The sequence below is a fragment of the Argiope bruennichi genome, chromosome 3 (assembly GCF_947563725.1).
Source record: "Argiope bruennichi chromosome 3, qqArgBrue1.1, whole genome shotgun sequence".
In the NCBI taxonomy this organism is placed as follows: Eukaryota; Metazoa; Arthropoda; class Arachnida; order Araneae; family Araneidae; genus Argiope; species Argiope bruennichi.
In genome coordinates, this window is record NC_079153.1 from 127,086,072 (window position 1) to 127,103,121 (window position 17,050).

A 17,050-nucleotide genomic window follows, 5' to 3' on the forward strand; every position below is an offset into this window, starting at 1 on the left:
GCGACATTTTCGACAACACAAAGCATCAGCATTTCTGTCTTTTCCTCTACATTTGAAGTATAAAACTACTATCCGCTCGGGGTCCATCCTTCAAAGGTCATCCCTTGGCCAATGGCCAGCTCCACGAAAATAAGCAAATTCACAGACAGGATGTCGAACAAAAGTTATTCCTTCGCATAAATTTACAACAAGGTCCGTCCGAATGTTTATTTCTTTACCTATTGACTTGCCAGTTATTCTTAGGTCTGTATCTTTCCATTTTGTTTGTATTTTGACGAACCAAAACGATGCAGCTTGAGGGAAGGGGTGGGGGAGGAATTCGACAAAAAAAAAGTTCTTCCCCACACAATGGCCGAACAAGAAAGATTCTTTTCATGCCCCCCTTTCCCCTCTTCTGCATTCTCTTCTCTTCCTACTGAAGAGTCTTTTGTGAAGTGTTGGCTCCGACAAAAGTGTGGTCAATAGATTTTTCTTATACCGTGTGGGTGGACTCTGTGGACCGTTATTATTCTGCATATAGATATATATATTATATATATATCTTGTATATGTTTTGTATGCAAGAGGATTTCGGCATTTTTGTGTTATTTCCACTATCAGAGTGTCAACAAAGGAATTGGGAATGCATAGTCAGCGCTTTGTGTGCCCAGACATGATCCGGACAGAACTTGACACATGGTTTAGGGAAGAAACACAAAACTGATGCCCATGGGATTTATTTTAACAAGTAACTTATTAAAACTGATTTCGATTTTAGACGTTGTTGGTAATTGTGATACATCGATTTGCAGATCTATGAACATAACGGATGAAAATAATTCTTTTATGAAATTAGTTACTTTAAAAGCATTCTTGTTATGGGCAGATCTTTATTTTTCATTTTACACATATGGCAATTTTATTTTTTTTATAAAAAATCATTCCTCTTATAAAAATATCTTTATTTTTGGCTGCATAATAATTGAAAAATTAATTTGAAAGCTGTTAAATAATTTGGTAAAACAATTCTTATATTTTCGTCAGTACCGTGTTTGGAGTATTCAAAACATTATATGGAACATATACAAAACACTCGATGGCGTACTGAATCACAGATAATGAATTGTCTTGGTACTCATAATCTATTTCGAACATGTAGATTTACCAACAAGAACCATTTAATTTACCATTTAATTATTCCGATTTGAGGATGAAGGCAATTTATTTATATGTTATTACATGTATATTGAAGTAGATAAGCACTGGAAATAAACAACCAACAAGAGTAATTGCTTATTTATTGGAACCATTTTTTAAAGTTTTTCACAGGGGTGATCTTTTATTTTTCTTAAAAACAATACTTATTTCTTCAAATTAAGAAATTTCAAGACTGTAAAGTCTAAATTGCGTCGATTATCAATATTTTACAAGCAATGAATGGAAAATAAACTGAGAGAACGATCTTGATAATGATAGTTAAAAGCAGACTTTCAGAAATGATGATTTTTATTTAATTAATCAGGCTATTTTGAGTTTTTAAAAGATATATAGAAAGTACAGTTCTATTAATTTCACTTGCAAATTTTCACTATTTTAAAAAGTTAATTTTTATTTTCTCATATACTTATATGTATAATACTTCTACTTCTATACATATACCTCTTATATTGTATAAAATAGGAGTGTTGCTATTATTACAAAATTCGACCTCGAGATTTTGACGAATCACCGCGTCTCAAGCCTTCAAGAGTCCGAAAAACATATTTTTGGAATTTTTCGTTCTATCTGTGTGTTTCTGAAAACGATAATTCAAAAATGCTTAGAACTACACAGATTAAATTTAGTACATGGTGTTTACACTACACTGAATTCCTATAAATCGCCCTCTTTGCTTATTAACGCGTTTACTTAAAAAAGTTTAAAGCTATTCAAATGAAATTTAACATATTGTCTAAACACCAAAATTACAGATTTCACACAAATTCACTCACCGGAAGTTTATTTGTCTGCAAGCGAATGAACACGATAAAGCAAAATATAAAACTATAGATAAATAAAATGTAATACACAATTTTAACCTTTAAATAATTTAATTTTGACGAATTTTGAATGAGATTCCACCAAAGGTTTGACCGTCCGTCAGTCTATTCATTTGCATACGTATAAAGACAAAATACTCAAAAACATAACGACTTTGATAATTGAAAATAAGTATATTACGTTGTTGATAAAACTGTAATTTTGTGTTCAATAGATTCCAATAAAAATATTTTAAAAATCATATTAGTTTTTCTTCAGTTTGCCGCGAAGCGCAAGACTCTCACATGCGGGACAGCCTTTGCCAAGATCCACCATTTTTATTGTGAGCGGAGAGGGGTAATATCTTTAATAGGGAAAAAAAGAGAATGTTTTGAAAGAGTTATTCAGTTTGTTTTCTAAGTTATATTTTTAGTGTGCATTCTAGTAACTAATATAAGAAATATCAGAACTGGCTAAACTGGATACCAGTGTAACAATTATTATTTCCTAAAATACCACTTTCATAAATTTAATTTATTACAAAAGAGGCTCAGAAAATGTGTAACGAGATTGTAAAGAATGATAAAAGGAGCCAAAACGTACTATGAAATACAGTCCTGGAGAAGTTTTTTACAAATCGAATAAGTGTATCGAATTCACTTCCCTAAATTGGTCTTTAAGATCAGCAATCATAATTATATGAAAGAGATTTTTGAAAAATAAATATCTTAATTTTAAAAATTACTAAATATGCAAAAAATATATATAACATATATATATTTCGGACATGGTTGTTCAACGCTAATCACTGACCTGTTAATTGTTTTTTACCCATCCGGATAATCAAGATCAAAAGTTGACGAGCTTTGTAGGCAAAATTAATCGAAACAGGATGTTTCAATTTTATAAATATTTACCTGTCAAGCTTCAAAACATTGGAAATTTGGCAAATGAAATAAATTCCTGCTTGGAAGTTCTTATCGGGGATAGCAGTTTTTTTTCATTTATGAGGAGAAATAATTGCTTTGCTCAAATCCAAAATTATTTACATTTACGATGGATTTGACTTAAAATTTATCACTGATATTCCTTGAAGTAGGAAATATGGGGCAGAGCAGAGATGTCAAGTATCAGGAGGGGGAGGGGGTAAGAGATTATTTTTGTTTTCTCATAATTCTTTCCTGTATATAGTAATCGTCAAAAAATCCGAACTCGTGATTTTGACGAATCTTCATCCCTTGGACCACCCTGAATTCAAAAAACACATTTTGGAAAATGTCCGTCTCTCTGTCTGCCTGTGACTAAAATCACTCAAAAACGCTTTGATCTAGACGGATGAAATTCGGTATACTCTTCTTATACCAAATTTATAGATTTCTATGCTTGGTCTAAGAATAGCGCGTCTTCCCCGTGATCTGGGAGAAAGAGTCCCCCTCCCCTATAAAAAGGGGTTGTAGTTGTGCAAGCAAGTGTGTGAGTGTCATCTTCATATGAGCTAGAAATCAGACTTCAACCTCAGAAGCTACTGAACAAACTCGACTTAAATTGCTGACTTTGTCAGCGGGCTTGTCTATGACAAGTGCATAAGTAACAACAACATAGATTTCTATAAAAATTTGAGCAAACTCCGCTCAGAATGTCTGTTCGGCTGTTCAAATGTAAGTTAATACGATAACTAAGAAAAGAAGGGAACGAGATTGATAAAATTCGATACAGAGATTTTGTATCTATAGTCTAGACGCCTTTCAAATTCTGAGACAAATACAACAAAAAGTTGAACCGTCTATTCGTATGTACTTTCAGAGACGTGTAAACGCTATAACTCAAAATCGCAATGATTTAAATATATGAAATCTGTGTCAAATTTTTGTTTCAATCGATTGGGAAAACACATATAAAATACAAATTTGATTTTCGGGTGTTCTTAATCGAAATTCAGAGATTATTGATCAAGTAATTCGTCAAGGATTACACGACAGATTCAGCAAAAAATATTAAATTCCCGCCAAAGGTTAATATTTTGTAACTATCATACACCAAGCCATGCAAGATATTCTCTGGGACAACATCATTATTAGAGAGTATGCGAGAAAGTCTTCAGGAGACCATTCCAACTGGTTTTAATTTGTAAATACGTAAATTTAGACCTTTTTATTTGGCCTTTTCAAATGCTGGAGTTTAACACTTGTTGTAGCGGATGCTGCTTAGGGTAAGACTGTGTATGGAAACTTTTAAATGAGTTGAAATGAATCTGTTCCTTTTCTATCATGTTTACAATTTTTGTCATGTTTCGATTTTAATTATTTATTTAATTTGTATAGAAACACACGAAAAGTTCATACAAGACTGTTTTCAGTGAGGTAGGTTGTCGTAAATATTTAAGACTTTAGTTGTAAAGAATCAAGTGTGCTCGTATGGTAGTACTTTGGTGTCTTCCTATAATGATTTTAGGCCAAATTAAATAGCAAGCATATACTGGATGTCCCAAAAGAGCAGAATAAAGCTTTGTTTTCTTAAATATTGCTATAAAAAGTATTCTTTCAATTGTTTCGTTAAGTTAAGTAAGGAACTGTGTGAAAACTCTTTGGTTTCTGTAGATATTGATAATAAAAAAGTTACAAAAATTAATTTTTCATGAATCCTAAAAATGAAAAAGATGTCAGTAAATGAAATAATTCTCTTATATGTATAGGAGTAAAAAATGTCAGGCCCCTATTTCCAAAATTTGCTTAAATATAAAAAGCAAATTTATAAACTTTAACGACAACGGACGTGAAGCGAAAAAGAACGCCATCTAGTCTCAAACATATGCAAAAGTACTAACCAAAAGCAATTCATCAATTAGTTCACATGCAATACCATACAAAACTAACTGAATGTATACGTCACCAATCAGTATAATACTTCTATACAAAGTGGGACCAACCATATAAATATCTTATTCTGCTTTAACAGAAAATTGCCACGGATGATAAACCTCTCGTACGTCTAATAGATGTGAGCCTGATCATCCGAAGGCAGAAGTCTGACGTCCTACTCATATGAAGATGAGCTCATACGTTCGCTTGCACAACCCCTTTTTACAGGGGGGGGGGTGCACATTCACACGCCTCACAGATAGAACAATCATCCCAAACCAGAATTCGAACCCTGGACGCCCGTTCACGGGAAAGATGCGCTACCCCTATGCAAGAACGCCGGCACATCTAATAGATATTTATGGTTTTGAAAGTGATCATTTTGACGATTGACGCATGCATCTCGATTAAAGTGTCATTCGTTTGTCCAAATGATAAAAGAAAGAAAGAAAATTGATTCTACCAGAAGCAGGGTCCAGTTGCAAAACTTTAGATTTCAATCATGATCTGATTGTAATTGTCCATGGAATTCGTTAATGCTATGTGAATGCTAGTTGTTAAATTGAAAAATTTTCTGCACTGTAGCTTTTGAAATATTGAATTCTGAAATGACTGTCTTTTTACGAATGTGAGAATATCTATATCTGTCTCATTTGTTTTCAGAGGTCATAACTCTTGATCCTCACCTCTCTTTCTCAGGGAAGTAAGGGTCTTGTACCATTAAATGCTTAACCACTCTGTTAATGCATTAGATGCTGGGAATTCAGAAAATGATGTTTTCCTCCTTCTACAGTTTGGATTTCGATTTATACAGCATAAATTATTCAACCTTTCAAAGAATTCCTTTCCTGTGTGAATGCGTCAAATATATGCTTTCCCCAAAATGCGCCCTTCATCGAGATCACAAATGCATTCATTTTCTAAGATACATTAAGGGTTAAATTTCTCAAATTTCTCTTTATTTCTTTACAAAGTCGAAATTAAAACTATCGACCAATCAAATTTAACTTGAGTGCACGCGATCCGTTGCAACTTTTTTTTCAAGAAATGATGACTGATGATGTGCTGCTAGAAAAATATTACACTTGATAATGTACCTTTTTTATTGAATAAATGTGCATTTTAAAAATAAATCTATTCTTACAAATTTTAAATTAATTCCTTCTAAATTTAAGGCGAAAAACCCATTTATTCGCACATTTTATATTAGAAGCTTAAAGCTTTGTGCATGCCTGGATAAATTTTAGAATTTTTTTTTATTATCTATTAATGATTTTACATTACGAAGGAAGACGATACATTTTTTTAACTCTTTATCATTCACTTTCACAGAAACCAAAGTATTTTATACAATTTCCTATCTTATTTAATGAATCTTTGCAATGGCTAGGAGCAAAATTGATGGAAATAGACGCTTGATCCAGTTTTTTAGGACACCGTATATACAAGCAGTACAAGCAGAATTACAAATGCTGTTTTTTTTAAAATTATTTCTTATAGAGTCTCTGATACTGAAATATCAAAATGGATCAGAATCTTGAAAACTAATATTTTACTGGCACAGAAACGTTTAAAAAGAAAGCAAAAAGCTGAACTTTTGGTGTTGAAATAATATTAGAACTTTTTTTTCCGAGTCTTGAGTTCTCTAATTAAAAAAAAAAAATACATAAACTTAAGTTAGTTTTAAATTTAATGATTTGTAAAACTTCACCCTGGTAAATAAATCTTAATAATTTCACCATGTTTCTAAAGTATTAACATTCGTATTCTGCTTGTAAAAGTTTTTTTTTTTAACTCTTTTATATATATACAATATAATTACACTGCAACTTTTTTATTACGAAAAAGAATGTATTTAATTATTAAAACTGGAACATTTAAATAAATTATGAAGTTCAGTATTGTCCAAATTGAATAAAATTCAAGACGTTATACTCTAATGCAAAAATCGCAAACACCTAAAGGGTTCTAGGGACTCTTAATTGAATCAGCAAGACTGGAATGAAAAATGCCATCTAATTAGATTACGAAAACAGCAAAACAATTAAGCACTTAATGCTTTATTTCTTTGACAGTTGTATTTTGACTTTCATCTAAGCATTATAAGTATAATTAAATTAGAAATATTGAAAAGATTATGACGCTAAAGCAAAATTTTGTCAGAAGGCAAAATACATTTTTTATATTTGAAATTTTAAATCATTTTTGTCAAATTTTCTTACATAAATTTCTAAATCGGTATCCCTTAAATTTTTTTTAGTACAAAGTAATTAAAGGTCAAAATTAAATTAAATATAAGATCAATTAATTTTCAAAGGATTATATATCTTTCTTGAGATCATTATATTTATAATTCCATGTATTCACACATATACGTCCTTAATAAAGACTTATCTTTTTTTAATCATGTAAGGATTGTTAAAATTTTAAAACAATGAATTTATGCTCATTAAAAATGAATGGAATATTCCATTTTACGAAAAAAAATAGGTTTAGTAAAAAGATTTTTTTCAAATATTTCACAGCACATTTTCCTCATTTCTGCAGTTCTTCGAAACTGCAGTTTTTAATTAATAACTCCCACTTTCTTTTAAGAAAAAGCGTTTTATCCCCAAAGTGTTCTACAGCCCTCTCCCACTCACCCCCCTGGCCACCTATTGATCTCCACTGTCTAGTTACAAAATGTTAGCGGAAAAAAGCGAAAAGGTTTTTGTCCCGCCGCACACTGGCCAAACAAAAACGAGACAGAAACACATCCGAAAAAGATCGCCTTTTCAACACCCATAACAAGAATTGCTGGCGACAAATATTTTACTCTTTTGATGGCTGTTCGCTTTGTGAGAGGTGGAGCGCGGGGGTGTTGGGCAATCGGTCAATGAACAAAAGGCGGTAAAGTGGAGGCGACAGGGGTCCACATATTGGCCCCATCCCTACTCAAAAGAACCTTTCTTCCGCGGATTCAAAAGGACTGTCCGCTCGCGCCGGCGTCACCAGCTACACATTCTTTTTATGCGAACGAATCGGGATTGTAGGGAGGAAACGAATGATGGCGTTCGGATTAGCGAGGTTGCATTAAGACGAACAGTCAGAATAATAGAGCATTCGCTTAGCTGGCAATGCGTTAAATGAACTCAACAGAGGCACCATTATGATTTATTTGAGAATAGTGATTTTAGAGGATTGAAAAGATTTTCAAATGCAAATCCCTCCTTGATAGTGTAGAATAAAATCGGATTACGATTCTGCTTTATATTTCAGTTGCCATTATTTTTAGGCTTTATTGCATATCAATTCAATGCTTTAAGGCATTCAGTAACTGAATTAAAAACAAAATTTTGATTGAGTTGTTATCAAAATTCCTTTTGGCAAGTTTTAATTCATTTCCTTCTTTTATAGACTTGGTCAGAAATAATAGAAAATTTTGTTAATTTTAATCGCTTTTTTTTTTCCTAATCATAATTATTTCTTCAGATAAATTGCAAAAGGAAATTCAATCTTTTTTGATATTAAATATCATTTGTTTTAGTTCTATTGAAACGGATTCAAATGAATTTAAGTTTTTAGAAAAAGAAAGGTACGAAAATTAATTAAAATTTTTCTTTCCATTATTTTATTTAATTTCTAAATTTCCAAATATACATTCAATTAAATCGGTATAAAACAGAATTTGGACATGCAATCTTTGTACAGTTACTGTCGACCGTATATTCACTTTCCTTTACTTGAGAAGTAAACCCGTGTCAAACAAACATTTTCTGACATAATCAATTCAATGATTAATGTGAATGATCAACATCAATTCCTTGAAGTTATCTGATCAAGGATCAGTTATTTCAAAAAGACAAACAAGATATGGCAAGTTCGCTGGATTAAAGAAATGTCATTAAAGAATAAAATATCATAATGTTTCTGATCAAGGAAAATTCGCTATTTATTTCCACTAATAAAAAAGGAATTTGTGCGTATCTCTATGTGCTGGTTGGCGCTCTACACGTCTGACAGTTTTATCTAGAAATTTCAAACATGCCAAATATATACTTTGACAGAATATATTTGGCAAGTTTCGCGAGAAGAATATGCAGCTCGGGAGATTCTTTTGAAATTATAATTAAAATTAAAGCGGGATTTTGGCATTTTTTTCGTCATATCTCTTAAAAATATGAAAACATAAAAATTATATTTACGTTATCAAGAAATTATCTTTTCTATAATATTAAATATTCTACATTTTTTTTTCTTTTTTTAGCTAATTATTAAACATATTTTAAATGCATTCTGCAACATTGTATTTCATTTTCGAAATGAAGTTCAAATCGTTTGCATTGTTACTAATAATATTTCATCCTGGTCTCCATAGTTTGATGAAAATATGAAGATTTTTCTATGCTTAGATTTCAGCATTAAGCATTTTTTTATTAAAATTTTTGTAATTTTGTTGTACATGCAATTAAATTTAATTTCAAAATCAAGCAATGGTGAAATTTTTAAACATTGGTGCTCATTATTGTGATACAATTGGAAGTATAAAAATATAAATAGAGAATTAAGGAAATGCATAACTTAAAGAGCAGAACGACGTAAGGCTTCTAAAATAAAAGTCCTTTAAAATCTAAATTTCAGAATTATTTTGATATATTTTTTAAAAATATCAGATATTTTATATCAACTTTTAACACTGGAAAACCAATTGTTCACCAAAGAGCTAATAAATAATGAGATATATTTCATTCAATTTATTTTGCCAAATATTTATTAGCAAATATTTCATGCATCAACTGCCTTGCAATTACATAGGCTCCTAAAAAGCAAATAAAATCGTTTAAATGCAATACAAATTTGAAATATTTCATATACTAAAGCTGAGGGATATAAACTTTGTTTTAAATAAAGGGCTATAAACAATGATGCTATCTTCATTTAGTATCAAAGTAAAATTATTGAACAAGTCAAAATTCACTTCATTAAAATATTACATTTCTCAATATCAAAAGCTCAGCAATCATTTATTATCTAACCAATGAAAAATTTCCTAATTTTTTCCATAAATTTAAATCTTTAAAAACCATGTATGGAATCCAGAATTTTATAAAATTTTTTATCTGAATTATTGCATACCTTAGTTAATATCTTTAACTCAAATTTAAACTTACACAGAAATCAATAATTAGGTAAATTTGTTGTTAACATTTGACTGTTATCCAGAAAGCTTTATTATTTTAAAAATCCGTTTCTGAAATGACCTTTTATGTATTCTAATTCCGCATCTTTTTATTTTTACAATCAAAATTGAAATTAAAACGCTTCATTCAAAAAGATTTTTTTTAATTTTTGGCATATGATGAATATATATTCATTTAGATTTTAATTTTTGTCTTTAAAATGTTTTATTATAAAACAACTAAAAAAATGGCAGAAAAATTAATGAAATAATTATGGAAGCAAATTAAAAAGCATTGTGAAAACAAATTTTAAAAAAAAACAACTTTCGTTTGAAAATTATATAGGTTATTGTCTTTTGTTTCATTTAATATAAATAAAAAAATAAACGAGTTTGATAATAAAGCTATATAAAATGCATTCTGCTGTTATGAAAAGAACCACGTAATTGATTTAGTAGTATATATGTATCTTAATTCCATAATATTAATAATAACTTTTATGCAATATATTTTTGATTTGGCAATAACTTTTAGTTATGATTGAAAAATTTCATTAATTTGGTTCTTTGGTCACATGTTGAAACAATGGAACAGCATATTAAATTTTCATTTACAAAAAGTCGTTTTTGTGTAACAATTTGTTTTTTGTTTTCAAAAAATTATAACTAAACATCTATGAAAAGCTCAAATTATTTCAGGATTTTATTATTTTATAGAAATCTTATATGAAAACCCACACTTAAGCTCAGTTGAGCTGTTTAAAAATAGAACTGATACAAATTAATTCTAATTAAAATCACATTTTTTATGTATTTAGAACTGATCAAATATCTTTTTAATAATCATCTATTGGTGGATTTTTTTAAAAAAATTTTATTTAGTGAAATGATTCTCATTTGAAGTTTTAACATCCATCCCTTTAAAAATCACAATCATTAAGCAAAAATTTTAAAAAATATTCTCGTTTGAATACTCGCTCTCTCTTTTAAACAAATGTTGTTATGATCGCCAAAATACAAACAATAACGTATTATTGTTTACTCAAATATAAAAAAAAAGCACCCGGCACTAATTATAGACACACTTGCAAAATGGTTTAGATACAAATGTAGAAGACACGCGCATTTACATTTCTTATTTGACTGCTACGTTTTCTAAAATGCTTTCAACAGTGCATAAATCTTTATTGACAATCTTTATTTATTATTATTATATTTATTTATTATTATTATTTTTCATCTGACAAGGAACGAACATCTAACAATACGAAGTCCGCCCCAAAATAGTCTTAGTGTTGCTTTAAAACGGGAAATTCATATAACTAAACTAAACTATTATCTTTTTCTCTCTGTATATCGAATTTTCAAAAGAAGACAAGAAGACAAAGTAAGCAATGTAATATATATATGGTTTTTATTACTATTGTCTTATATATATATAAGACAATAGTAATAAAAATCAAATTAATAGGGAAAAAAAGTATCAAAATTAAACCAAATAAAATAAGAATCCGGCCTGAAGACTTTCTCATGGGTCACCCTCAAGCAGGGATTAAAAAAAAAAGGATTTTTTTTTCTGTGAGGAATACAATCAGAAATAATTTTTTAGTTGCGATTCCAAAATAATTTTGTTTCGTTTCCAAAATATTTTTAATTTTAGATTGTTTCAATTATAGATTTTAATTACCTAATGCCAATATTTTTGGTTACTTATATATATATATATATATATATATATATATATAAAGTGAGACAGAAAATGATATTTATTATTAGGTAAACTAAATTCTTGTCGTTATTCAATTTTGTTTATGGACTATTCAAATGAAGAAGATGGTACAGTCAATTAAATAATCAAGATTTCACATTTCCCCCTACCGAACTGATATGCAAACTGGGAGAGGAGGATTCACTTAAGTAATTCGGATTTCATTACTGATTACTTAATTGACTACCTAATGAAATTAAAGATAATTGTATTCTTAAGTTATAACCTGCCATTCCTTGTGTGAGATCAGGTATATGTTCAATGAAGGAAGACAAACAGCCGAAATCACTTTCATATTATAAATTTTAATGACTAGGGTAAGAAAGCAAACAAGTTTATTTTTCTATTCCAGAATGTTCATTTAGTCTTCCATTCTGAAATTAAGGATTGCATGGACTATAAAAATAAGTAATGTAATAAGAAAATTGAATCGTTTGAGGATTTATTTTCTAACTATTATCTAAAAGTTGCTAAAAATTTTATCGTTTGTTTTGATTTAATTTTTTTCATAAAATATGTTAGAAATTTATTTTTAAAACGTATGTGAGGAAATATATGTATTCAGGCACTGGAATATTAAACCGATACATAAATTACGACTGTTGGCTCTTCACAGACAATTCTTTTTCATTCATTTGTGTTTCATAAAAATGTCAGTTCCTCTAGCGGCAAAAAGAAGAAAGAAAAAAAAAAATTATGAAACCTATAAGCCTAATATTTTTTGTCCTACTTTTTTTTCCCCCTTACAATAGCTTATTTTATTTTCGGATAAAATCTAAGAATTAGCTTCTCGGGGATTTTTTTTAACATTTCCAATATTTTTTATTTTAATTTTATTAAGTCTTTATCAGTTTTTATTATAGCTTTTTTAAATATTTTTTCAATATCAACAGATGAATTAAATAAATAAATGAAGAGATACAAATAATGAAATGGAGTTACATGGGTGAATATAGCTCGTTGAGGAATGCTTCAATAATAATAACTATTATTTTAGATTTTTTTTTTTTTACTTTTTAATTTTTTAATTTCATTTTTATCTCAAATTTTTAACTTTACATATTTTTTTTTATATTCATAGAATAGTTTTCTTTTCCTGCGTTTCCGAAATCTGTATTTTTGCGATACAACTTCAAGTATAATTCCCTTCTAATTGCTATGATTCCTACTTTCAAATAGTTTACAGCGCCAACATCTTTGAGTCTATCTTCATCCAAGGAAATAAAGGAGGAAAAAAACTATACACAACACTTTCTTTTTAATTATAAAATGATAACAATAAACCTATCCCATCATTTTCGAAGTAAATGAAAAATTCATAGCTTCTAATAAATCCATTTTCAAAAATAATTCTTAAAATAAAAGATGACGAATTCGTAAAATTTTAGCATGCTTAATTTAAAAAGCAATGCCTTTAAAACGTTTTTCAGTAGCATGATTTTAGCAATGGGAGAAGAAATTATCTTTAAAAACTTGCATTGTTACAGTTTATTCTCATGTACAAAGAAATAAAAATAATGCAATACAGTGAGACAAAATTTTATTAAAAGACAAAGAACAGGTCGACAGATTCCGAGCAATTGTTGCCTATTCTTTTAATTACTGCGAATGAAGAGAATTAAATGAATAGCAGATTCTGTCATTTGAAAACAAACGATCATTATCAGTTTGTCCCACCCCGCCAACAGAAACCATCTCAATGATCCCCTCACACAGCCCTTCGTATATCCCTTTGAAAATCAGTCAGGCGTGCAGACGATTTCGTTCACATTCACGTGGTAGGGAGTGAGCTTTTGTTGATGTTTGGGATTCTGACACCGATTTATTCCATACCTCCTCCAAACCTTCGCTCCCGCCTCTGATTGGCCCCTTCGCTTTCGACTCCGAACTTAAAACAAAGGCCCATTACCTCCGCATCTTTCTCATTGGTCCAGAAACTCGAACAGACATCCCTCTTTCTCTTCTATTCCTTCATTCCCCCACCACCACCATCTTTCCCAGAGGAGACTACAAACAAACCGAATCGCATACAAATAACACACAGAAGACGAAGTAACTGCTGTAATACCCGGCTTTGTCACGCATTATCTGACTTCGGTGGATAAATATAAAAGAGATAACAGCAGATTAAAGCTCAATAAATATAATAAAAAAGAAAATGCGCCCCTATTGTTGAACTCAAAGCGACTTTGGAGGGAGCAGATGGTTCGGATCAGCCAATGAGAGAAGGGCGCGATGGAGAGTTGGCCAATGAGAGGCGATTTAGGAATCGACAAGATGACATCCCCCCCGCTAAACTCCAGGTCTGGAGAACATCGTGTGAAAATAGGGAAAGTCAAAAGACAGCGATCCGGCTAAGGAGAAAGACGCACGTGGGAAACGGCCAGTGTTGAATTTATGCGAGTTAGGTAGACTGATCGTCGTCATAAACATACGAATTGAAAGAGTGGACTTGGCTCCTTTTCACTTATCTGCTTTTTAATGACACTTCAATGATGTATATAAAAGCAGAATAACTACTTATTTTTTTTATCTCGCATAGAAAGAATATATTTGAAAACTTCGAATATCTTTTGTGCACAACGAACATTTTGGACAGTGATATAAGTGAGAATGATATGCGAGATAAAACACTGGATTATTTCTTGCTTATCTTTTTGAATATTGAATTTTAATCAGCTAACGACGACGTTAATCACCGTCAACGAATGACTTTTCACGAGAGACAACAGCTGTAAAAGTGCACTGATAATAAGAGGGAAACAAAAAGAGTTACATATTTCTCCCACGTAATCGTTTGATTCTAAAAACGATACGTCAACTAATCTTCAAAAACAGTACTTTAAGCTAGTTAATACTTGCAGCAATGCAAGGCAAAGAGTGATTATTTCAATACTTTCGAACAATCGAACAAAACATTTTCCTAAAAATTGTAAAGCAGAGATGTCGTGCAAAGCAACAGGTGATCACGTCAAGAGACCCATGAATGCATTCATGGTGTGGTCTCGCGGACAAAGACGGAAGTTGGCGCAAGAAAATCCCAAAATGCACAACTCGGAAATCTCCAAACGTCTTGGGGCAGAATGGAAATTGTTATCAGAGGCTGAGAAGCGTCCTTTCATAGACGAAGCCAAACGACTGAGAGCCTTACATATGAAAGAACACCCAGACTACAAGTACAGGCCACGTCGAAAACCGAAACCACTCGTCAAGAAAGAGGCAACTTATCTGCCAGGAGGGCTGGCTCATCCTTTCCCTCCTCCTCTGGAACCGTTAACGGCGAGGTATCCCCACATCACCCATCACTCACTGGAAAGTGAAAAAGCAGTCACAGCCAGGACTTTTCCACTGACTCCTTTACCTTACATGTACAGCTCAATGGACAGTGCTTTACCCAAACTGAGACCTGAAATCGGACTCATGAAACCCAGAGATCTGACCGATGGACCATTAGCACCTCCACCCACAACTATGTACAGCACCGCTAGTTCTTTGCTATCGTCGCTATCGCAGTCTCATGCCGCGGCTTTCGGACCCCCCTACAGCCTCTGTGGTTGCGGGCCTCCCACGTACTTTCCGACCCCGGGCCCCTTGCCTAGTCACCATGAACTGAGGTCGCCTTTTGCCTACCTGTTTGTCAAACCGGAGGAGAGGTTCCACAGGCATTCTAGTCCACCTACACTACCGCCGAGTCCGATCGTCTAGCGGTAAATATATAATGAATTTTCAGTGTGTGACTGACTCGCTATCCTACAAACTTTCATTAGACTTTAGGAAAAGTGTTTTCCTTGTGATTGAAAACATAGTCATTATTTAGCACTTCAAACTGTTAGTCGGTCGTCTTTCATTCGTAGTTTTTGTTTTTATTGTGTTAAAATATGTGGTAAACTTTTTTTTTATTTCTATTCATTGAAAGATAATCATCTAACTTAAAGTATTAGAATTTATGCTAGTATCAATTCAGTTTGTAAATGCTCATTTTATTTTGTATTTTCAGATATGGAATAAGTTTTAATATTATAAGTTAGAACATTTATAACTTTAAAAACTTTTAAATATTTAAAATCTGAATACTGTAAAAAAAAATGTTGCTTTCCTCTGATGATTTTTTTTCAGATATTATTGATAAATGTTTTTTGATTTTTATTATTCTTATAAAGATATGCTAAGATTTATTATAGAGTTTTACAACGATAAAAAGTGTTGTCTTCATTTTGAAAGTTACAATTTAACTTTAATGACAAAGGTTATTCTTTATTCTTTTTTATTTCCTTTTTTTCGCAAATAAGGTTTTACCTAAATTGCTTTTAACAATTAATACTTTTAACAATATTTATCCAAAATAGGAAAAAAATTAATAATATTACTATTAAATTAGTAAATGCGACAATGAACTATTTTATTATTGAAATATGATGTTCAAAGCTAGTTCAGACTTATTTCAGATATCTGTATGTATGTTTTTTAATTGTCTCAAATATTGTTAACGAAATTTGTTTCATTAATATACATATTTTTAAGGAAATAGTCCATCTTCCTTTAGTTCTTAATTATCATCTCTTGTAATGTATAGACTACAATTACTTACAAATATAATACAGATCCTTCATTTAATTTATTTAATTTTCATTGATAGATATAATACCGGTGTGATTGATCAATTTACTATTCACTTTAAATGTTCCTAAAGTGTGCCATATTCTATCACTATTCCTTTGGTAAGAAACTGCAGAATTAATTCTCACGATTTTTGTTATTTTTAACTAAATGCAAAATGTTACGATAGCTGGGGATTTTAGCAGATTTTCAATCCCGTAAAATTTAAATCTTGCAAACTCATTATAAACTAATTTATTGAATCAAATTATATTTAAATTTTCTTAGAAATTTATCTTGTCTCCTACTTTTTGATGATTAACCTATTTACCATTTATTCTCACATGGAAAATATATACATTCAACTAATCAAATTTTTGAGCGTTTAAACTAATCAATAATATAATGATTAAATGAATTAATTTAATTAGTAAATTAATTATAAATAAAATGATGAGACATTTAACATTTAGAACGAGTTGCCGAAATTTATTTTTTTGATAATTATTTATTATTTTCCTAACAATTTTTATTTGAATTATTCATTGTGACTTTACAAAGAATTTTGCTTAAATTTTTTTTTAAAAAAAAAAGCCAACGCTTTAAACGAAATGTTTTCTTACCAAATTTAAAAGTACGAATTTTTTATCTTTTATTTAATAATTATTTTAT

General features: G+C 30.5%; 1 protein-coding gene across 1 annotated transcript; it reads left to right on the plus strand.

Annotated features, from left to right (window-relative positions):
- Positions 1-14,023: 14,023 nt before the first annotated feature.
- LOC129963287 (transcription factor SOX-14-like) lies at positions 14,024-15,870 on the plus strand. The gene has a single exon (XM_056077559.1). It carries the CDS (start codon positions 14,726-14,728, stop codon positions 15,485-15,487), a length of 762 nt encoding a protein of 253 aa, XP_055933534.1. The 5' UTR covers positions 14,024-14,725; the 3' UTR covers positions 15,488-15,870.
- The last annotated feature ends 1,180 nt before the right edge of the window (positions 15,871-17,050 follow it).

Coding starts and splice junctions, on each gene's coding strand:
- LOC129963287 (XM_056077559.1), top strand. CDS start 14,726: ATGTCGTGCAAAGCAACAGGTGATCACGTCAAGAGACCCATGAATGCA.